This window comes from Syngnathus acus, chromosome 14 (genome assembly GCF_901709675.1).
Source record: "Syngnathus acus chromosome 14, fSynAcu1.2, whole genome shotgun sequence".
Taxonomy (NCBI): domain Eukaryota; kingdom Metazoa; phylum Chordata; class Actinopteri; order Syngnathiformes; family Syngnathidae; genus Syngnathus; species Syngnathus acus.
This window is the reverse complement of record NC_051099.1, coordinates 7,352,450-7,377,386: the sequence shown is the minus strand read 5'-3', so window position 1 is coordinate 7,377,386 and position 24,937 is coordinate 7,352,450. Positions and strand designations below refer to the sequence as shown.

General features: G+C 41.0%; 1 protein-coding gene across 1 annotated transcript; it reads right to left on the bottom strand.

Moving 5' to 3' along the window:
- Nucleotides 1-1,164: 1,164 nt before the first annotated feature.
- LOC119134000 (disks large homolog 4) lies at nt 1,165-24,937 on the bottom strand. The gene is made up of 22 exons (XM_037270367.1): nt 24,772-24,937; nt 19,615-19,776; nt 15,344-15,400; nt 10,660-10,713; nt 10,056-10,106; nt 9,039-9,163; nt 8,348-8,517; nt 8,112-8,248; nt 7,686-7,830; nt 7,377-7,512; nt 7,153-7,309; nt 6,782-6,884; nt 6,584-6,698; nt 6,334-6,510; nt 6,078-6,120; nt 5,972-5,999; nt 5,530-5,577; nt 5,326-5,427; nt 5,017-5,189; nt 4,726-4,838; nt 4,557-4,648; nt 1,165-3,712 (listed from the first exon to the last, which is right to left on the bottom strand). The coding sequence occupies exons 1-22, from the start codon at nt 24,874-24,876 to the stop codon at nt 3,606-3,608; spliced, it is 2,400 nt and encodes a 799-aa protein (XP_037126262.1). The 5' UTR covers nt 24,877-24,937; the 3' UTR covers nt 1,165-3,605.

Genomic DNA, 24,937 nt, shown 5'->3' with positions numbered 1-24,937 from the left:
ATTTTTGTCACGGGACGCATTGTAGTTATAATTTCCCTCGGAGTGCCATTATTACTGCCAACGTCTTCTACAACTGATGAATAACTAGTTCTGAAATCAGAGACTATTGAAAATTGTATAGCTTAAAATGATTAATTTGATAAAAATTGAAAGCAATATCTCTATTTTTAAAAAGTGAAGACAATTTGTAATTTTAGTAATGACACAAAGTAGATGCAACATTTGTCTTCTCGGGCCACATAAAATGATGTGGCGGGCCGTACCTGGCCCCCGGGCCTTGAGTTTTGACACCTATGGGCTTACTTATAACATCTGCAGTGTGTGGCTTTAAAAAAAACGGATATTTGAAAACAATCGGTGCAGCAACATTTGTAGATAGACAATATAACAATACCCTTAGAGCACAGATGTCAAACTCAAGGCCCGGGGGCCGGATACGGCCCGCCACATCTTTTTATGTGGCCCGCGAAGACAAATTGTGCATCAAATTCGTGTCAATACTAGAATTGCTAATTGTCTTCACTTTTAATATCTTTTTTTTAAATATTTGACCAGTTTTTACTCGTCTGATTTGAAAACGAGTTATTTGTCAGTTTGTTTTGTAGCTTTTACTGTATATAATATGAGGTGCTCATACATTTATTTGGGTTGACAGTCATAATGACCCTCCGAAAGAAGCTATGACTACAATCCGGCCCGCGAAAAAAATGAGTTTGACACCCCTGCCTTAGAGGTATATTTTTTATATTCTGCTCTAATATTACAGCATGTAATGAATCACTTATAGTAGTTGTGAAAGTCTTCTTGCATATTATGTTTGCCTGTAGAATACTTACATTGTGCTTAGTGCATATTTTCTTTTTTTCTTGTAAAAAGTCTTGGCATCAAATGACACTTTTCATGTTTTGCAGTCATTTGCATTTAAATCAGGAGTTGTGTGTGTGAGAAGAGTGCAAATGTTCACACACACACGCTCGCACTATTGTTTCACGTGTTCTCAATGGGCTTCCACTGTGTGCTTTTGTCAAAGAAAGAAAATGGTTGCTGAGATGAGGAGCTCAGCATGAGAGTTTACAAACGGAGGAGGAGTGCCCTCCCCTGGTCGCACCGCCAACCGTCAACACAAATAATTTCTATCAAACATAAACAAGTCTTGTGAGTCCATTTTCAAAAGCGTTTTAAATTAATTTTATTATTTCATAGCTAATTTACAACAAGCGCATCACTGAACTGGAACATTTTAATTTGCTCGATATTGTCATTGTTTAAATATAAGTTTTCTGCATCAGTCAACTTTGTTATAATCAATCTTTTCTGTAAAAATTAATATACTTTCTTGTAATATGGAATATCACACTATGATATGGATGGCTGAGAGAGATATTAAGAAATACACGGAACCCTCAAATAATCAAACTGAAAACATTCTGTTCATGGATGTGATTGGATGCTTGCTTTTATATTAGTGTGTATGTGTGTGTGCGTGTGTGTGTGTGTCTTGTGTGTGTGTGTGCAGATGTTTCTCTTTTGGAGCTGTTCAACTGGGCTGTCGTTCTGTTGGATTGAGTAGTCGGCATCAATTGTGCAGTGTCCACAGCTAAATCTAAAGCCAGACGGCATCATATTTACAGCAAGACCGCAAAAACCTTCTCAATGTGGAAAATAATACAAAAATATACAGACAATTTCAAATAAATAAACAAAAGTAAAAATTGAGCAAAAAAAACCAACAACAATAAATATGACTCAATACTTTACCTGCACTCTTAGAATTCAGTAAAATGAAAAAATAACTCAACACAAATACATGCTCATAAAATCCTTTTTACCTGTGGCATAAAATGCTGTCAGTGCAATAAATAATTTTTAATCTGGACACACGTAGAACTTTCTTTGCATAACATTATAGCCATATTGCACTACATCATGTGCGCGTCCGTGCACGCGTACGCACGCCACCCGTTGATCTATCGGAACTGATTGTGGCTGTTCTAAAGGAGACATATTCACATATCATATAATTTATATTTCATCATATTTCACGCACGCGTGCGCGCACACTCACACACATATCTGCATTGTATAGATGCTTCCATTGGTTTCCAACATATGACTGACACGTCAAATAGTGAGGTCTTCATTTTGGCGTAGCTTTTTGCTGAGGGATTAAATTTCACAAACCAAACTGCAAATTCAAACAAAAGAACCAATGGAACTTTGGATTTTTTTTTTTTTTTTTTACAGACTATAGTCCTGTTAGAAATCGTCATAAAAAAGATATATGTGTATATATTTATATTTGTATATATATATATATTTATATATATATATTGACCATTTATTTGTAACTTAGCTTTAATGTGTGTGTGGTCACAAGAGGGAGAAAGCAGAGTAGAACTGGAAGCAAGAGAGTAAAAGAAGACGTGTACCTCCCTCGCACGCGCACACATACGCACACACAAACACCGTGACACCATGGCTTTTAGAACGGCCACTGGAGAAGAGTGTGAACGTCTGTGGCTGAGGGATTGATTTCGGAAGAGTGATGGGACAGTGCTGTTTGTGCCCAGAGAGTGATAACATTCATCCAGGTTTGTGACCAGACAAAGGTCAGAACAGACAGACGCCCCCTCTCCTCCCCCCTCCCTTTGGGTGATTGGTAAAAGCTGAGGTTACAATTTGACATGTGGCAGAGTGTGCGAACGTGTGTGCGTAAGGGGTTAAAATGTGTGTCAAGAGTTTCCCCTCTGCTCACAAGTGACCGTGTCTCTCTTCTTCATCACGAGACATGCTTAAAAGCTCGACTTAATTTAAAGACCCCCCCCCCTCCCCTTCTTTGTTTCGTGTCCTGTCCTTCCATTGTCTTTGAGGATGCATGCACAATGCATATTCACTTTTTTTTTCCTCAATATAATCATTTTCACTAAATAACAGTGCCTTGTAATATTTGACAGGTGATCAGTAAAAGATTAGCCCATAGAAGACTTCTGGTCTCAGCAGCACCCACACTCATTTTCTGTCCTGAAACAAGGCAGAGTGGACTGGTGGATCAATAGCCAGCAGATACAGGTATAGAAAAAATGGGAGAACCAAAGTCTTTTAGGGCACCTTCATTTCAGGTGTAGGCTTGAAAACTATCTGTCTTGTTTTACCTCCAGACTGTTTCAAGACAGATGAGCTACGCATCACTTCACACTTGACACCAAAATGCATCTGGAATATGCCACAAGTAATCACATTGATTCCATTCTGGCGTATGGGAGGACATTTTATAGATACCAAGGAACCAAAACAGAGGTGGTTCCCATCATATTTGCGTAAAAGACATCCGTGTCCCCGCTTTGGGGTGAAATGGCTTTTTAGTTCCAAGTGTGAACGCGGCCTCAGAACTCAGCCGTGAAAGTGGAATACTAATTAAGTCTGTTTCAGTCTAATTACACATTGGTGTCTGTCAGTTCTTTTCTGGGATCACTCTCACTGTGTCACTTCCTGCGTTTCTGTTATCCGTCTTCTTCAGTCAAGCACGGACTTTTCTGGAGGCGAGGCTGTTTTGGCGGTGGAGGGTGGCGTGAGTCGGTAGATGATATGCGGGGGAAGGGAGGGCATCACAGCCTCTCCCGGGTGGGAATCCAAATATAAGGCCCTGATTGCTCCTCGATCACTGTCTTTACTTTGTGATAGACTTCTTCAAAGCTATCCCCTTCCACAACAGCTGCGGGACAAGGAAAAGAGAAAGGAATGAAAAATAAGTTCAAGACTTGAAAGGCTAGTGGATTCTTGGAGTTGTGTGGCCTCATTTCAATTCCGTCAACTGCTGGTATTTGCCCTGAAAATGTCTTTTAAATGTTAAAACATGCTGAGGCTTCTCAAAAGTCATGCGCCCCAAAAATGTAAATGTGAGGTTCGTTGCTGCAAAAGGTGCATGTTTTCACACAAAAAAAAAACCCCCACATATATTACAGCCATCTGTAGTGATCAAATGTAATGAAGTGGAAATGTGTACTCAAATCTGTATTGAAAATCTCTGTTGCATTAAATGGAGCAATTTTATGACTAAAAATGCATTCAGGTGCAAATGCAGATGCTTAAGCTCACGTTTACTATCTGCTCTTGCCATAACCCAATTTCACTAGTAAGCATGAAAGAGATACAATTTTGCACCCCTCATTTTTATTTTTATTTTGACAGGTGCACACATTTTACCTTAACCAAGTAAGTTTGGTTTCCATGTGCATGGGAATGTTTCTAATTTGTTCAATCATTCCTGGTAGGTTTCCCAAAAATTCACAACTTCTATAGTGGACTCATTTTTGTTATATCTGGTGTAGACATAAATAACTGTTGGTGTTATACTTTTTTTTTTTCAGCTCTGATTCAAGTGTGCAACCACCTGTTGCTGTTGACTGCCAATATAAATTTTATTTTAAGAAGCAATTGACATTTTTACGGTCTGCAAAAACAGCTCACACATAAAATGAAAAATTTGCCGTGATATAAATATTTCAAATATCCAATCTTTATCCAGTATTTTTGGTGTAAAAGTATTCTACTCTTACCGGAGAAACACTCGAGGAAGTCTTGTTCTAGCTTAAGAGCTCGGTCCATTCCTTTCCTGGCCTGCTCCTCTGTCAGGCGAGTGTTAATTTCTCTGTTCAGACAAGCAAAACAAATTATTTATTTCATGTAACTGAAAACATTTTGAACACATTTTCAAAGTTTACTTACAGAACATTCTCCAGTGACTTAGGCCGGACGAAGATGGCAATAGGATGAAGCTGAGCAGCTTGGAGTCGTCGTACGGCGTTTGCCGACACGTCCAGAATACAGTGTTTCCCTTGCTGTATGCACAAACAAGCATTTTTTATTGCAAGCTTTAAAAAATTACAATTAAAAAGATCAACCTTTGTCATAAACTTTCCAGCATATGTTTCATTGACTGGACTGCCCTTTATATTCAAAAAGGTTTTGTAGGAGCATGTTAAAATCACATTTTTGTTCTTATTGCTTCTTGCGCACCTGTTCAGCCACCTCGCGGACACTCTGGACGCTGGTGCCGTACAGATGACTGTTGTACTGGCCCGCTTCGATGAAGCGATGGCTCTGAATGTCTTTCTCCATCTGTTCCCTTGATGACACAAAGTGGTAGTCCCGCCCATCCACTTCATACTCCCGTTTCGGACGTGTGGTGTCTGTTGAGAGAGTAAAAACATTGAATATGATGAATGGTGGCACAAAATGACAGCAAAATCCATTTCCTGGAGGAAAGACGTGTAGATATTGCGCAAAAGTGGCTCTGTGTCAGTGAGTGACAGCGCAATTACTTACGTGGGACACATGAGCCGAACTTATCAGGGAACTCAGACAATAGGTCATCATTTATCCTGTCCTTCACAGGACCCAGAATGATGATGGGCCTCGCATAGTGAACTGACGAAGCCAGAAGAAAGCACGGACATTCAGCATTCATAGGAAGTGACGATAAAAAGACTTTTATTGCCTAAAGTAATGGACTTGACTTTTCCGTCTTACCTTCCACTTGGGTGACGGTCTCATAACTGTGTGATGTTTTATCTCTCCCTGGTAACAGATCAGGGAAGCAATTAGCCAGATTTGTCATCATCATATCATATGACGTTCTGGTTTGTGTTGGCATGTGTGAGCTCATTTGTGTGATGGATGTTAAAGAATTACATTCATTTATAATAAATAATCATAGGAAAGGAGGTGAATATGATTGAGCATTCATTTTCTGACAAGAGTTATGAACTAAATTGTTCATAATGTAAGTAATATCTTATGTTTGCAGTGGACACTGGTTGTTTTTTTTCAGGGGGGGCATGGAGGGGGCTCTGCCCTCGCGCCCCCCTCTAGATCTGTCAATGGCTGTGGACTGTTTCATTTGAATTTTCCTAGCCACCTGAGCAATACTGAATTTTTGTTTTGTAAATGTCTAAAAAAGGAAGCCAATTACCTTGCGTCAGGGTATCCCGACCGTGATCCTACAAAAATAAAAGTAAAGATTGACACACTAGAAAGCAATGGGAATGAGCCAGTCTCCATTGATGAGGTGAACCTACCCTCTCTTTGGTGTTGCCACGCGACCACTCTTTTCTTTCCACCCTGCAGAGGGTGCATAGAAGCGTTTAAAAAGCAAATAAAATCAGGAATTAAGAAGGGGTGGTATGAATTATGTGATTATGAATGACAAATCATCTTGGCTGCAAATTATGATGACACTATTGCTCTATTTCATTTCTTCTTATTAACCCTTTAGAATTGGTTAAATGTCAATGGGCTCCAAACAAGTATTTTTTTGTCAAGAGCGTTTCTGACCTGTGTTTGCTGGGAATGAAGCCAACCTCCTCAGCCTCGTTCTGGGGGCTGACCTTACGCGCCTGCCACCATTCTTCGTCACCGCAGTCCAGCACATGGAGAACATCCCCAAACCTAAAGCCAAGCGCCTGACTGAGGAAGCCGCAGTCCGCCGTCTTGTCATAGTCAAATAGAGCCCTGTGAATTACAAAAATTGAAATCCTCCATTTTAACCAAAGACACCAAACCCTGATTGGTCGCGGTGATCTACCTGATGTAAAAGCCCCTCTTTGGGTTGCTTCTTAGTGTGGTCGTCCCAGAGCCCATGCTGCTGTTCATCAACTGCTCCCTCAAGTCGTGGATCTTTGCTTCAAAACGACTGTACTCTAAAAAGCACACATCAAACATTTTATTTGAGATTCTTGGAAACATTTCTTTGTGGACAGACGTAATGGAGTTTAGACTTTACCGTCTGGCCTGTACTGAGCAATGATGGTCACTGTCTGGCCGGCGTTCTTCAGCGCCGCAGCCGCCTGCTCGTGCGTGGCCATTCGCAGGTCCACCCCATTCACCTGACAAACATATAATGGATGGATGTTAGGAGCTATTCACTAAAAAAGACATGTAGTGTTTGTCACTGGCGGAGCAATGATTTTTCTCCCCTTGGGGTTCCATAGAACCCAAAAAAAATCTTCAAAAAATACTGATAAAGATTCAGTATTTTAAGGGACAGGTAAAAATGTGGAAAAGAGTTCTGGCCAGGGGGGGGCAGTGCCCCTGCACCCACCCCCCTAGCTCCACCAGTGGTATTTATCAGAAATCTGATGAACGCAGATTTACACTGAGGATCTGATCGCCCTTGTGTAGCTCTCCACTGAGGTCAGCTGGTCCTCCTGCCAGGATGAACGAGATAAAAATCCCCTCTCCATCTTCCCCACCAACGATATTGAATCCGAGACCCGTGGAGCCTCTGTGAATCAGAACCCGGCGAGGTTCTCTGGAAAAGGAGAACAAAATGAATACGTACCACAAACCTGTTGATGTCATTTCATGACATTTCTCACCTGGGGATGTCATCGTCTCCCATCAGGCCGTGCAGAACAGGTGAAAACCGACTCGGTGAGGTGGGGGTGAGGGCTTGTGGGTAATCTGAGCCAAGATAGTTGGGGTGGCTGAGTTCAGTATCCATGTGGGAATATGCTAGGAAATAGACGTTAGAATTAGTCATTTAGATGTTGTGTCCTTGGGCCTCTATTTTTAACTTCTGTTCTAAATTTGGAGTGGCTGAATAATACTGGAAATGCAATCACCAAAGGCTTGGACATTTTAGTAATAAACAGTTTGAGAACTGATCCCTTTTGAGACAGACTTACTGTTGGTGAGATCTGGAGGGTTATAGGAGTTGGTGAGAAACAGATTGTTGGGCTTGGCCACCCTGAGGTACACCACCTCGGCTGTGTTCTTCAGTGCCCCCACAGCGTCTTCATGCATGACGTCCTCCAGACACACGTTATTTACCTAAATGTTGACCATAAAATAAAGATAATAATCAATAATGCCACAAAAGATCATGTGAATGCTTTCTTCCCCTCCTTAACTGTCAAAAGTATTCTTCGACTGCTACTGTGCTGCTGTCCAGCAGGTGGCAGTAACGTTCTATTATTGCTACCGCTCAACATTCCACTCATCTATGAATGTAAGTATTAATGTCTGACCGTATACGTGTGTGAATATTTGATGACATGGGCGGTCCTGAAAAAATGCTGTTTTCAAATTGTGACATTGAGGTAGTCACTTACCGCCAAGATCTTATCCCCGATTTGCAGACGTCCATCTTTATGTGCTGCTCCACCTTCTATGATTTTGGTGACATAGATGCTGTTATCTCCTGGTATGTGCTGGTTTCCCACTCCTCCAGCAATACTGAAACCTAGCCCTAAAAATGGGACATCCAAGCAAAGAGGAATGGCTAAACACCTCTGAAAGTACATGTTAGGCATTGTCAAAGCACACTTAAAGCCACATTTTAAAATACCTTTAGGCCCTTTGATAAGTTTGAGCTCGGTGATTTTCTCCGCCGCAGGTTTTCGACGGAGAACGTAGAGCCGGACGATAGCACCTGCTTCCTTAAGAGCCTCCACAGCCTGGCTGTGTGTTACCTCTCTCACGTCAACATCATTCACAAATAGGATGCAGTCGTTCACACTATCAAAGGGAAGAGAGATGGCGGGGTTAGACGTTTAAAATGTATCCCATACCGGCTGCACAAAATTGGGTTGTACGAAAAGGAATGGCAGGTAAAAAGTTTCAGGAGTCATGAGTGATGTCAAGGGTCTTCAGACTGCAGCAGGAATGTCATGGTACAAATTTTAATTCATTCTCTCTTTGAGAATATTCAGTCCCCTTTCCAAGAGACTATACTTAACTATTCCACTTGCATGTGTTTGATATTGATTTCGTGGCCTGTTCAATTATACTGTGCACAATTTTGTAAGACTTTGCTGAGGGTTGCAGAAAGTTTGGGACATGCCTCTCGAGGGAAACGATCGCTGGTTTCCACAAAACGGGGAAGTTTAACATTTTTCATTTTTAACTGGCTTTGAAACTCAAATCGATGTCACCTTGAATGTTTTGAATTTTTTTAATGAATTTCATTTGAACAAAGTGAATGATTTGACATCCTCCGTGTCTCTGTCATGTTTATTGTAAAGCCCTATGTGTGTTACCTCAGGCGTCCATCCTGAGCCGCTGCTCCTCCGGGTATGATTTTCGTGATAAAGATGCTCGGGTCGTCGCCCACATGGGGATTGTCGGTTCCGCCTGCTATGCTGAAGCCCAGGCCTGAGTTCCCCTGCAGTAGCAATTACAAGTAAAAACACAGTGAATAATTCATCATGTCAGGGGCATTTGAGTTGAATGAAGATGCTAAGGATCCTGTATCTATTATCATGATCTATTATATCATCATCTATTTTCATGACTTGAGAGGGGACTGGGCATATGAACCAAACAAAATCCCATTTTCCAAATTGTCGACAACCCTTGGAGAAATAATAATAGTAAAAAAGAACTCCAATAACTCAAAAGTTTTGACTGAGTCCGTAGTACACCAGCGAAAATCTCTTATAGAATAACTGCAGGGCAAACCATTTTTCCCATTTCGGAAAATACAAACGATTACGGTTGCTGATGTAATACCACTATTAGCCACAAGACGGCAGACATCTCTCAACAGCGCCTCTTAACCCAAGGCTGAAATTGTGAAGAAGAGCGTGCGGTGGCTGTCACAAGATCGACCTCGAAAGTATGAGAATAATATCCTTTCCTTTTCCTTTCCCACTGTGTCGACATTTTGTTGCAAGTGCATGAGGATTTAGTAAATCTGTGTCCTCCAAAAATCAGCATATATTCGATGTTGAATAGTGTTTCAAACTTAATTGCCAATGCAGCTGTTGTGTTGCAGGTGCTGCAGGACAACAGGTGAGTACGCCAGTCTATTCGTTTGGGGATTTGAATGACATGCAGCAAAAATATATTGTAGTAAAATATTAAAATATAAAGTTTTTACTCATCCAAGTCATGTGTTAACCAGTGTATAAAATGAAATTGTGTTGAATTGTGACAATGTACTAGCCGGAAAAAAAAAAAAAAAAAAAAAACCCAGAATTGTGCAAAACTATGAAAGTAATTATCCAGAGTCAGATTCATCTTAAAGAGACAATTAATTTGTTGTTTGGACTTACTCTCTCCAGTGTGATTTCTTCATATTCGATTTCCCCTTCTGTTCCATTCACCTGGCAATAAAGAGAAGTTATTTGGCTTTAAAACGAGAATAAGATGCAAATATTTTCTAAACTTATTATAAAAAAAAGTACTTTTTGTTGGCACTGACATGATGTTTGAGCACTTCAGTCTGATATATATATATATATATATATATATATATATATATATATATTAAAGCATTATTATGATAGGACCAGACTGACTGATGAATAGCCACATTGTTCTATTGGTCTAATTTACCATCTGGCTGAATAGCATAACAACTCATCAGTATTACCTCAGCAATTAAAGGCGTCCTTGTGGAAAACAGAATTTAAGAAACTTATATTTGACCTAGAAAACAACTTATTTTCCCAGAGTTGTAGTGGACAAAAATAATTGTGTGTGTAAAGCCTTTTTCAGCGCTCTCATTTTGTTTACCTTTAATATGCTTGAAATGCTTTTCTTTATTTTAATGTCAACATCAGTGTGGCGACCACCAGTCAAGATGCAAACATGCAAAGGAATTTCTAGTGAATTTTCTCATGTCAAGTCGTGTTAGAGTTTCGACATGGTCCTTACATATGGCGATCCATCTAGTGTGTCCGTGTTCACAACCACAGGAGGACTATTTCCCTGGAGGGAGAGACAGGGAGAGAAGAGAAGCTCATTATATAATAGAATAATGTTAGAAAGTCAAAGACAAGGCAGCTCTCATCAGAATAACCGTGAAACCTTCCATCGCGACGACAAATGGCCTTTTTAGCTCTGTGTACCGCTTTCCCCACTTTTTATGGTTGTTACAGTAAGGATAAAGGATAATGAATAATATGTCACACTCGTTGCTCTTATATTTTCACGGTAGTCAGAGAAATAATTCATCCTAACCACTATTGCCTCAATTCAAAGCCACTGCCTGTACTGTGTATTATTAATGCTGTAAGTGGCTATTTGTACCAACAAAAATGTGACATGTCACGTACTTAGTGTAATTCTCCATGACGGTAAACACACTAAACATGTTGACAAATTAAAAAGAGCACGTGCGCATATTCCTGTTTATAATCACCTTTCGTGTATTTCTTATGTCGTACTTTCTTTCAGGATACACATTCCTGCCTGAGGTGTGATATGTTAAGGATAGAAAGCAGCTATTTATAAACACAGCCACGCATGTACTGTTTTCCGTCATCTCCTACCAGACTAATTAGTATGCGTATGCATGTAAAGTGCTTGAGAAAGCAATGGCATCAAATCAGCTTGCTGACCTTCACTAACCTGACAGCTCTGACGCGCAACATTAAAACAAACCCAAGCATTACCTGCAAGAGCATAGTTTCTGGTGACGATCATTGAATATTATGTTTATTATATAAACATTAAGTTCTAGCATTTATTTAATAACACTCACTGTGTAGCGTTCATAAAAAATGTCGCTACTTCTGGTTGTACCTTTTCAAACTGTTCTCACAGACGTTCATTTGGATTTCAGGAATGCTTTGCACGTTCCCTGCGCGATATCTGCCATTGATTGATGATCACGATACCGAGTTAAAGTGCTTAACTATTTGTGCAATGGGTACGCTGGGCCTAGTGCAAGTGAATGTTATTTTTCACAGCCATGCATTTACATGTCGGAGAGCGCCGTAAATAGCCGATGAAACGATTTCTGAAATCATTACTTTGAGGGTTGTTGTTATCCTCAAGTTAATGCTAACCGTTCTAATTTAGCAACTGCATAAGCCATAAATTCAAGTCTCCTGCCGCCTCCACATCATGCTCACTCTACCATTAAAACAGCGCCTGCGCGTCGCAGCAATGTGTAGCCGTGTGCATTTGAATTACGTCAAATTCATCCAAGCCAATATGGAGGCAATAACAATGCATGACACTGTGTGTTTATCATTTTCTGCTATGTTTGGTTGCTTTGTCTCATTAGCCCCATCAGAATGAAGTAGCACATTTAAATAATGTTAGCGTGCATGTTTGTTTCATGTGCAAATATGTATACATAGTGTCAGTAGCAAATAAACATCCCAAAATATAATACCAATCACCATCAATCAGTTGCCTAATGGGAGTTAAAACGTCTCCACCTCAATTTGTAAAACTCAAATGATGCATCAGAGAGGTGAGTTAAGAAATAACTGCACACCTCACAGTTGGAAGGCCCATTAAGCAATCAACAAGTTTAATGTTTTCCTTTCAAATACCCAATAAATTACCGCAACAATTAAGCATACAAGCATCGTGGGAAGTACTCAACGTTTCTATGTAGTACAGTAAGAACGGATGTTTTTCCTATTACAGGAGCCAGAACGAGTTAGATAATAGTACCGTAGAGTGAGTATTGCATTAAGACTGTATAATGAGAAGCACTGTGCGTGTCTGTGAGGCGTTTTCTGAATGTGTCCTAGTTGTGCCATGCCAGGGCAGTTGGGTTATGTCTTTGAGACAATACGATGAAGCTACGAGTGCTGATTTTAGTGCGGGCCGAGTGCATGGCGGGACAGAAGTTAATTTGGGTGTCAAATCAATTTGTTGGCTCACTATGAAATCCAGAGTGCGGAGTGTTAAAAAAGGTGGCATGGTGCATTAATGTGTACGCAGATGGCCACCACCTCCATGTTTGCTGGAATATGACCAACACACAAGTGAATATTTGACATAAATAGCAGTTGAGTCAGAAGTACACAGTGAATATGATTTAAAAGTGAGGTCGACAATGTGGGGCCTGCGGGCTGCAAGTAGCCACCATTAACATTTCCTTTTTTTTTGGTTCAATACTGTATATGGCTGCAAATTCAAGAGCCTGGGAAATGGATAATTAGAATCCAACACTCCCACTACCATCAATGGGCAAACAAAACTACATAACCAACCTACCCTAGTATGACATACTCGTTTCTTGGGTTTCCGTACATTGCTGAAGAGCTGGCAGACCATCATTTTAGCATACCACACAGTCATGAACATTTGACCTCAGTGCAGAAGTCTGAATGGTGCTTGAGTTAGGCCCAAATCTCAAAAACGACACAGCCACTCAGTATTGTGTGTCGAGAAGAGTTCTGGTGCTCGCTTGATTTAAAAAAAAAAAACAGCGTGTAAGCATTAATGCAAAGCGATCATTCAGTGGGTTCCATAGCAATATATTAAAGTCCACGTCAATAGTACAGAACTTTGGGCAGAACATAGACCTCAAATGAGCATGACCCATTTAGTGTTTTCCTCTTTTTTGCCGCCAGTATAGACCTCATCTGCAGCTCTCAAAACAACAGCTTGAGCTTTTCAAATTCGCCTCATGGCTATTATCCGAGTCCAAGACGTCCTGTCTTAAGAAGTCACCCATCCAGAGAGAGAAAAAAAATAAAAAAATCTAATCCCTGACGTCGTCCATCATCCATATCAGTGATAGCGACGTCGTTCTGCTGCCGGTCTCTGCTCGGTGAAAAATGAACTTAATGCTTTCTGCCGCTATACTGTACTTTCCTCCGCCCCTCCCGTGGCGCTGAAGCAAAGAGGAGCAAGCAGGGAATTTTGATGGCAATTACTTGAATGTCTTTCCATAAAATGCGAGAGGAGGAGGAATACCAAACAAAAATGCTATTTTAAATCGGGACAAAATTTGTACATACATGCAAAAGATGTGTCTTTAATGTATTTATTTTTTATATTTTTTTCCCATGTATTTATAAAAGATCCACTATGCTTTTCATATATTGGGATTGTGGGGAAAAAAAAGTACTGTACCCATTGATCATCCTTATATAAAAAAGGACAAGCTGTCAGCTGACGTAGTGATTTCGTTAGTGAAAAATCCTCCTTCTTACCTTTCCTGTTGTCACTGTGCGGGCCCTCTCTATCTCTTCTGTCATTCATACAGCGTGAGCCGTTCTCATCCCATCCGTTTTCATGCATACTTATGCCCTTCCCTTCCCAACGGACCTGGACTGCTGCCGCACAGTAATTACACTGAAGCTTCAGGGACATCTTTAAACATTTATTAAAGAAAAGTAAGGAGGACGAGGAAAATGAAGAGAGACAGCAGACACAGGACGACAAAAGTGCAGAGCAGGGAGGGGATGGTATCATCCAGCTCTCTTGGGGAAATGCTATAGAAGCCTGGAATTAAAGATGGATGTCAGAAACATCTGTAAGGGGTTGACAGCCTTTGAGGATGATTTGCGTGGAAAATTATAAAATTATTTTTTTTCCTCTTGGAGCTACTGTGTTTTACATCCCTTGTACATTAGAAAAGACAGAGTAAGATAAGAAAAGCTGCCAACTGGTTCTCTATGATTTCAACCACGCGCTCATTGTCCCATATTATGACTGATCGCTTTTTGAAGTTAAACCAGATGTTGGGTTGAGAGTTGGTGTTCCTCCTGGCTGTAAATCAATGAGGTGCTCGCCATGAATGCAATAAAGCCACAGAGTGAAGACACCACCTACACACTAACGCCCGCCGCCACAGGAGTACTACACCAGCCGCAACGGTGCCCACGCACATACTGCAATGCATCACAGAGGCAGTGAGTGCCTTCTTGGCTTTGTCAGAGCATGTGTGAAATTCACAATATTCATTGCTCGCCGTTGCGTATCACCGTAGTGGAGTAGTCGATATTTTTTGTTGTTTTAAAAAAACAAACAAAAAAAAAACATGGAGGATGAGATTAACACCACCTGTGTTTGATTCTGACATGTTTATTAGGAGATGATAATAATGATCTGCTCAAGGTCAGGAAAGCCACTCAAACACTGACACCTAGAGGTTAATGTGCAATTTGCAATCAACATTATTGATGTTTTGGCTTTAAAACACAGACAGGCCAGGGACGTTTGAAAAGGTGACCCCTGGGAGATTTGTTCCATCGTTTTCCTTCGACCAACGTGCTCATCAACATATATGAGGATATCTTTGTACGTGCAACGTTACCCAGAGAAAACTTTTAAAGACCGAGTTACATGCGTATTAATGTGACAATTCTGCATTGCACACACTTCCGCCGCAGAGAAGAAAACATTTGATTTCGCACAGTATAAAAACATGACGTCTATGGTAGCTTAATGAATGGATGAGCGAGTGAGTAGGGGCACTGTGACACAACCATCAAAAAGATGACCTCATCCTTACAGATAGATATCTTGCAATAATGGACGATGATCAAATTAAGTGACTCGACGGAAGAAACGAGCAGACATGCAAGTCTGGACAGTGACAATACAGTAATGACAATTTTCAGGCTCTCAGGCTTTGTGCTCTTACCAGTGTGGAAACAGCAGAGGTGTACATTGGAGTGTGTCCTGTCGACATCAACACTGGCTGCAAAACAAGGAAAGGGGAGAGGATAATTGTGCAGGACATGCGGGTGGGCTCTGGGATGGGGGAGAACAAAGGCTTGTTTTATGTTTTAATTTAACAGAGCGGATGCTGACAGCTTCATGTCGCAGTGAACTCTCAGCAAAAAATGTTGGAAAGCAGGTCACCAGAGCTGATACAAGAACTGAGATCGGCTGCTATAAATATTGATGAAGGCTATCATTAAAATCCATGAAATATAATATTGCTCCCCAAGTTTCTAGCTTGGACCGCACCCATTTAAAGCTTAACGTATTCTCTGCTATATATGCAGTTATTTTTATCACAGATTGTGGTTCAAAAAAGCCTTTGTACTGATTATCATGAATTAGTTATTCGCTTCACATTGGAAGCTTTAACGTTGATGTACTAAGCTTGTACAAGTTGGAATTTGACCAACATCTCTGATAAAATATGACTCCATATACCATCAAGCAGACTATATACCTCAGTTTGGCTACTATTTAAGTACTAACCATACAAATATATTTTTCCCCCAGCATTTCAAAGTGGACCAGCATAAAGTTAAAGTCCCAATGATCGTCACACACACATCTGGGTGTGGTGAAATTTGTCATCTGCATTTAACCCATAGCATTAATAGCACAAGATGTCACGCAAGACCACGACGTACCTCAGAGACATCTGTAACGTAAGTAAAATTTGCGCTATGACATTAACGTGAAGACTTGAGTGTCTTTTACTGTTTCCACGTGTAAACTGTGTGTTCCCATACATAATGTACGACATGTTTAAGTGTTTCTTCCAACCTGCCTTAAATTGAACCCCCAGAGATGAACGCATCCTTATCTTGGCCTTGCATATTCTCAATTGGCTTCTCACTATAACCCTTTTTTCTTGTGCCAAATGCGAGCCCATACTTATTTATGTCTTTGCCCTTACTGTTTCCAAGATGTCATCACCTCCTAATTAAACTACACTCTACTGTTCAACATCCAAGTCCAAAAGTCTGGGCAGGCACTATGAAGCTGATTTACGGTGTTTTAATGGCCTCTAAGATGTTTCATCACACACAATAACCGTGTCTTTAATTTTTAGGGTTGGAACTTGGATTGCAATTTGCATTTTTATTATTATTTTTTTAACTTTACTACCAACTAGCAAGAGAGGTATGTAGGCAACATGTGATCTCTCAAATTCATTTGAAAGTCATTGATAAGCTAAAATATGGACCTTTTGCCAAAATTACTATGCATTATTTTTCATAAAATAAATTGTTGTTAAGCAGGTTCAAGGAGGTGTTGGCGCAATGCGAAGGGGGAGGAGAATCTGACAAATCGATCGGCTTGTGTGAAACCATAATATGGGAAATAGGCCGCATGCAGGAAAGGGAAACCAGTAATTCACAAACTATTTGCAAAACAGCAATAAAAAGCACACCAAGCATGCAACAAATCTGTACGGAAAGTCCATGGCCTGGCACCAAGCATATTTCCGGGGGCGGGGGCATTGCCCCCTACAACCCCTCCTCTAGCTCCGCCACTGAGTGGACTGCGCTAAATTGTCGGCAGGTGGCTGCATATTATGTGTATGCAAGCACACCTTAAAGTTAATCACTTTTGCGTCAGTGCTTTGTTGTGTGCTATCAAATGCCTCATTATACTGCAATGTAGAGCGTTTTAATGGATTCTAATAAAAGCATCGGAACGCGCATGTTAGAAAAAAAGTGGTTTGGCCTCATTTGACTGTCTACCCCGTTATAATAATGGAGTGAATAGCGTGAAATTGTACGTATTAGTGTTGAATTCCTGTAAAATAGCTGTGTTATGGAGTTGAATATTTGGGAATGGCATGTAAATGAATAATTAGCATGGGTTTATAATCAAAACAGTGAAATTACTATACATCCCAGTTTAGTGCAGGAGACAAATCAGGTTTGTGGTAATTAATGGAATATCACAGACACTGTTACATTATTTATCACTCATAATTTCTTTCCGTTAAAAGACCAAAATCATCAACTTTTTTTTCCTGCTGGCCTCTCAAAATTGTCAACTTCCTTTTCTTTAGGCTCTCTTCCATGAAGTTTTTGCTTCCTGCTGACCGCACAGAAATACATACCATCCTGTTTAATAGCCGGTGTCACGGCATGTATAAGGAACAGCAAAGTAGCTCTCAATCACATCTAGTGTTAAACAATGCCGCATATCCCAAGTAGACTCACACATGCAGAGAGAAGAAATACATTTTTGGTACCACTCGCCGCTGGGAGGAATGAATGACTCATGTAATAGATTCAAAATACTCTGTGGCACACAGACACAGAGTGACAGAATTAAATTAAATAGACTTTGATTATCCGTTAATAGTAGATTTTAGGGAAAGAAGCACGTCTCCCCCCCATGTAGCCATTATAAATGGTGCACCTCTCATCTTGGAGTAATTACTGATTCCGCAGTTCGGTGCTGGATGACAACCTCCCCTAAGATTAAGGGAATTAATCAAGCCGCCAAGAAACATTGGTAAAGGGACATTGTATTTCGTACCTTTTCAAAGGAGTTAAATCAGGTAAAAAGATCTTTTTGTCCACATTTTATTACTTTTAATATTTTTGCCACTATGTGTGAGCTTCAGCATAGTTTTTAATGCTGACTGTAATGTGTACAACAGTACACTTTGGAATAATGTGACTCAAGTCAAAATAGTCCGCTAAATTAGTTCAGTAAGATTTCAGTGAAAAAGCTACTATAAATGGTTAGTGACCGCTAATTTGAAAGAAATCAAACACTGGCCATTTTTTTTACATTGGCTATGACTACTCCCACAGCGGCGCAGCCCCCCTCTTGCAGATTCGACAGCCTGTATACAAAGCCACGTACGTAGGATCTTTTTTTTTTTTTTTTTTTAAATCAATTCTACAGTGGGCTAGTTTTCCTATTTCCTCCTAATTTATTCTTGCACACATATGTGATGTAAATTAAAATGACATTAAAAAGAGACTAGCCTGATGCACTGTGTCCACTAATGAGCTGCTATCTGAGTTCCCAATGCCAGTTTATTCACATTGCTGCCAGTTTGACAGCTTTTCACCAACTGCCTCACAGCAGCCCGCAGGACAAAGCGCAATGACCACTGCAGCTCAACCTGATTTAAGTAGCCGGGGCAGAACTCAGTGTGTCTCTCTGCTCATTAAAAAAAAGAGACAATAATGGGCATATTTGCTTCTTTGTGATAACAGTCCCACGTGAGTCATAAATAAAAACTTATTGTAGAAAGATGAACGTTTAAAAGCAGTTCCAGGTGTTTAGCAACACAAATTGGCATGTGAAATTGATATTTATGAAGTCGGCTTTACAGCTTGCACTTGCTGTACGTATCCTGCATTGTCGACAAAGTGACAGCAGTCATGTTTCTATTGATGCACGTTTGCTTTGGTGTCTAGTTGCGTTTGCATTTCAAGCTGTGGCAGTGTGTCAAATTAATATCACACAGCAGTTTGGTGTCTGTAGAAGGAACCAAAGGGGTTTTCTTCCATTTGTGTTGTCTTTAGTACAATGTGGAAAGTTGGGAATCTTGTAAATGTCTTACAGTGCAGTACTATTCAAAAGCAGCATTGACAGCCTCCAAGGCCAAAACCTTGACCTAGATTAAAATTGGATCCATTACACTCTTGCACAGTTGTATTAGTAATGAATTCATTATTGGAGCAGCTATAAAGTGTTTATTGTTTTAGCCTGCACGGCCTTCCACCTTTCAACCTATTAAAATAAATGAAGCTTTGACTAATATTTCCTGACCGCTTCTCATGTTGCCTTGCACTTTGATTATCCTGCTGTTAAGCTGCCATATCAGATATGCACTAGCTTGGGCTTTTATGTGATTATGATCCTAATGCACATTCAAAAGAATTGAAACTGCAAAGTTACTTTTTAATGCAGTATTATGTTAGAAACTTCCACTATCATGTTATAGCTACTGGAAAAGTGCTGTGACACTTTTAATGACTGGTAGAATATCAATTTAGATTTGCTGTAGTGAACATCATTGGGTAAATCTAAAATATTTAAACTGGATAGTTTATGCTCCTGTCGTGTTTATGTCTATGCTGCACAATACACGGTCTACAATTGCTGACTTGCAAGCTGATGGCTTGAGCTGTTGTCATAGTGTTAGGTATTGATCAACAACAACCATAAGCTGGTGTGTGTTGTCCTCACCTTGACAGGAGAGATATGTGTGTGTGGCGCGTAGCCATGTATGGCCTCCATGGCGGCGAGGTTCTTGTCGCTCATGTGCAGCATTTCGGCACTTTTTCCTGGAGCCAGATGTGCTGGACTGTGCTCCAAGGGGGGCGTCTCCTCATCCTGGTACCTGTACTTCTGCAGAAACGAGGACAAAAAAGTGATTTGAAAAAAGCGGCTTCCAAAAAGAATTTTGGAGATTTTTTGTCAATTTTATTTTTGGTGACTTTAGCATAATGCATGTACGTGATGTCTCCAAGTGAAGTCATTTGATCTGGCAAGGCGGCGTCCTCCACAACCTCACGGAGCATGCAGCGCCGTGACTCATGCAGCACTCGAGATCATGCCTGTTCTTCCCCGTAAAATTACCCCCCACAATTCCCTGCTGGTAGCCCACACATGGGCAGCCGGCCAGCAGCCTACCGCGTTCAATACACACGGCAGATTTTGTCGGAGGTGTGATGACCGAAAAATCTGGAGGCAGCATTTTCCATCACATGCGTGTCAAAAAGTGGGCAGTGTCACAGTGGAGAGCAGCCACATTTGTCCTTTAGCTTGGCATTTGTGTTTGGATACACCCGTTACAAAAAATGGAAAGGTATCATCTGAATAATGTCTGATGGTGAGCCTACTCAGTCTCGTTTCTTTTTTTGGACGCAGGCGAAGAAGGGGCTACATGATGGAGGCCCATCTCAGACAGGCTGCCTAGCAACCAGAGCAGAACAGAGATTGCAGTGCCACAGTTGGGGGGTGCCAGCATAGGGCTTGGATCGCATTTCACTGAGACAGCAAGTAAAGCGAGGAGGGGGAAAGAGGTGGGTGGAGGAGGCGGGCAGGGGAGGGGGGGGGGGGATGCTTGCAAATGGCAATTGATAAATTGAAGCAGAAAACAACAGCGCAGCTACCACAAAGACTATTATTTGTTGTTGGTGTTGCCATAATTCACAGCTGATTTTTCCATTCAATACAATAATATTTTTTAGCACATTATTTTTTTTTTCCATCAGCATCTCTTAATTGAAAAAAAGCCTGCCTAGCAACAGTAAATTGAGTCTTTAGAATAAAAATGTAAACAAAGCAATTTAATGACACAAGCCACAACACAAAATAGCCTGAAGCACTTTGGTGCCTGCCCCTTTGCTGCATGATCAACCATCACGCTGCCATGTTGCCTTCTGTCCCACGAGTGGGGGAGGTGGCAGTTGATGCTGTGCGCTTCCCCGTACGCTGTAACTTGGGTTGGGGCTTGAGGTGCATTTGTGCGTCATGGAAACATAACATCTAACGCACCTCTTTATTTCCTTTTTACAAGAAATAAAAAGCAAATACTTAAAATGGTTGAAGACAGATTCGTGAATGCCAAATGTCTTTAAACAGCTTTTTGTTGGATTCTGATGTAATTTACACTCACTCACATGAATCAAGCGTGTCAATATGAGCAGTGCAAAGGCTATAATCAGATTTAATTACTATAATTGGACCTCCGATGCGGGAACAGTTTCCCTTGGTTCTTGCTTATGCAAGGAAGTGCGTTAATTACACTTTGCAACAATCAAAATATCCCTTCATTGAATTATGATATCATCAGAGCGGGAAACCTCTGCTTCTTAAAAGAATAATCTCATAAAGGTCACCGTAGATGTCCTCGCAGCAAGCATTTGCATGTATTGTGATAATATTTCGACGCGGAGAGCCTGAATCAGCCCTTCCCTTAATGGTTCGATGACTTAACGTAATGTAGAGCAAATGTCAGATGCTATCTTCCGTCATCTCAGTTTGTAATTCAAGGAGCGAGCTTGAGTTTTTAGATGACGGACGATGGTGGAGGAAGGAAACTCAAGCTTACCCTCTCAGGCAAGTCATTTGTCTTCACACCGCATATGTTAAAATATGCATTACTTTGGGAAAAAAAATCTACACTAATGCTTCACAAAATAACTATTATTAATTGAAACAACTGCTGCTAGGATGAGTGTTTGGGGAAGTATTTTTCAAGTACAAATAAACAACCATGATCGTGTGGTTTTGTGCACACCTTCTTATAAATGGGGATGTGGCAATGTTCAGAATTAACCAATTACAGCCACTATTAAAAATTCAATTGAGTTGTATCTAGTCATATCAATACGAAATGGTTTCAAGATGATTAATCTCTCTTTTTCTATATCATAAAAAATGGCATTACAACAAGGGTGTGTCGACTTTTTATAGCCTCTGTAGTTTTTTGTATTGTGACTCCATCCTTTCCTTTTTACTGCCAATCCTGTCAGTATATTTTCAATGTCTTCTCAACATGATAGCAATTTTCAGTTGCCAGCCATCACCTTGCGAGCCAACAGTACACTTTTTTTTTTTTTTATGGAGACGTGTGCCTCACGAGGACAGGCGATCCACTCATCCTCTGCCAGTGCTACCTTCAGACTATTCTCCAAGGTGTTTCGGCACAACACTTTGACAAGTGTTAGTCTTGGCGTAGCGATGTGAGGCACAACAACACACTTTGCATTCACCATGGGCTGAAATACTTCAAGCCCTGCCAGGCAGAATTTCATACCAATCTCTGATTTTGATTGCAAAAAGATGCTTCTACCTTAATTATGTACACTTGACACATTCGCACTTCGGTGCAAGTCCATTGGTCTGTGGTTGCGTGATAAGAAAGAAGCGCTTTGATGCAGCCAGCCGATTAGTCTCTGTCAGCACACTGAACTTTAATAAGATGCACGTCTCTTATTGGCTGCCTATGCACAAGCACGAGAAGGAGTTCACTTCAAGCATCTGGGAGAATGCAGCGTAATAGATAATCACGTTGCTATTAGAATGCAAAATGAGTGGACACGGATGTACTGTACAAGCATACCGTGAATTCTGGCTAAGAATGGATTCTATTGGAGATAGCAACATTGCTGTGAATCTTTTCCAATTAATTTGGCAAAAAAAAATGGCAAATGTGTTGTACTGCAGAGGGGAAAATCTGTTTTGATGTAAAACATATCTTTTAATGCCACCAGTCCTGGAACATTTCTGATACACTTCATAGACCACAATCGTGCACCACAAAACATTATTTACAATTATCAAAAGAGTAGCTCATTGCCGTGGGTAGCTACTTTGCAGGGTTTCTATTTTAAAAAGCAAGCACCATTTATTTCCAGAGCTCTTAACCCGTGTTACTTGCTCCTGTGAGCTGCAAGGAACAGCTGTAGTGTTTGATAGCAGATGAAGTGGAAAGAACAAGTTAAGGAGGTAGAGGTGACCCTGCATGGTTCAGACGTAGACATGAACTGAATCAGTAAATATGCGCTGCCACTCATTCCTCTTGCTGCTTCTCAGGCTGTCACAGTTGAAGCCGACAGCAAGCCGGGCTGAATCCATATGACGCTGTAAAGTAATGATGTCATCCCAGTGATTGATATGTACATTATAGCTAGCTTGTGATATTTAAATCCCCATGACTCTTGGTGATTTCATTGTTTGTCTGACACCGGGGTCATCGCCTTGCCCATTTTCCAGTCAAACTATACCCGAATCGATCCTGAGAGTGAGGTGATCATTGATTTGGATCTAGAGATGACAACGCGTTGATCTGAGCCTTAAATCGTTAAATGCATTAATACGCCCTTTCAACTCGATCCTCGTCTTCTTCGAGACTGAGCACTGCGCCGTATTGTATCTTTAAAGACACACTTAAGCAGGACGGTCCGTCTTCATTAAACCTTGTGCAGCCCATCAATGAGCATTAAGCATAAGAGAGGCCATTAAAGCACTCATGAATGCTTCAAGACACACCAAAGACCCTTTTAATTAAGATCTGGAATATAAGATGACTGAGAGGCTCCATCCAGCAACAATTATGTAAGCAACCTTGGCAAAGACGTCCTGGGATTATTGTGCACATTTGCACCAAACAAGCAGAATAGAGGAAAGTTGTAAACAGTACATGGTCGCCCCGCAATATATTGTCGATACATGATGTCCCAAAAGACTCGGTCAAACACGGTAGCACCAATAACAACCCACAATGGGACCACAACAGACTGGACACGATCTATTAGGCTGCTAGATCCTCTAAATATATATATATATATGTACGTATACAAATAGGGATGTGAAAATAAACTGAAATAATGTGGTTGCACAAGTGTACACACCCTCTTATAACAGGGATGTGGCAATGTTCAGAATGAAGCAATCCAAACATATGTTAAATAGGATCAGCACATAGGTGGTAGCCACTTTTAGCTTTGACCCAAGATCTATGAATTTGTGTTTGGTGATTCCACGGATTGCGAAAAACAATTTCCTCCCACTAGCATTAGTTGGCCGTTCATAATACAAAGTAGGCTGCATGCAATGCATATGATGCAAAATAGAGAAGAAGTACAGTAAATGCTAATTCCATATAGCGAGCTGAACACTTGTGCACATCAATATTGTTTATACTTCCTGACACTGAGTGTACCTAACCCGAACCCACCCACCACATTACATAGATGGACTACCAAGGTGGGCAACCTGGATTTTAGGACCAAAAAAAGGCCATCATCTCCTACTTACCAATAAGTCAAAGTTCAGACTGGAAATGCACAGCTTAACATAATAGGCTGTTATTCATTGTCACAGATATAAAGCAGCTGCCTGCTTCAGATTCCCCCTTGGGCCATAAGAGAAAAGAGGAGTGTTCTGCTTATCTGATCCCAAGGAGGGATAAAGCCTCTCATATAGGCTCTCCTTGCATGGTGATGAAGGGTATTGAAGTGGCTTTGGGCTAGACAATGTGCATTTCCCAAGGTCAAAAAGTCATGTAGTGCAGTTTCCCTCTGCTATGATGCAAACCTAAATGTGGACCAGTCAGCATGAATAGCTCCGCTTAGCCCTGAAGGACCTAACCTACTATGGAGAAAGTGATTTCATTCATTGCAGGAAACTAGCAACTGCTACGTGCAGGTTTAAACCCTGGTCAGCCTTGAACGTTCGCTCGCAAGCTATCCGCCTTGTGAGATGGCAATCAGGCTCCAAAAAAACGGCCGCATTGCACGGAATCCTCTCCCGCAAATTGACCTGACGGCGGGCGTTGGTGCAGCCAGCGTTCAGCAGCGCGTGCGTTGCATGCACCCCCGGGGCTCACCTTACCTTACATCCGAACATGAGCGACAGCGTCCGGTTGCTGCAGATGACCTTACACTGGCACATGACCGGCGAGAGACACTTTAAATTCCTGATATTAGGCAGAGACATCCGTCCGACGCCTCACATTCACACCGCTCCTCTACCGCCGCCGCGACACGATCGCCGGAGA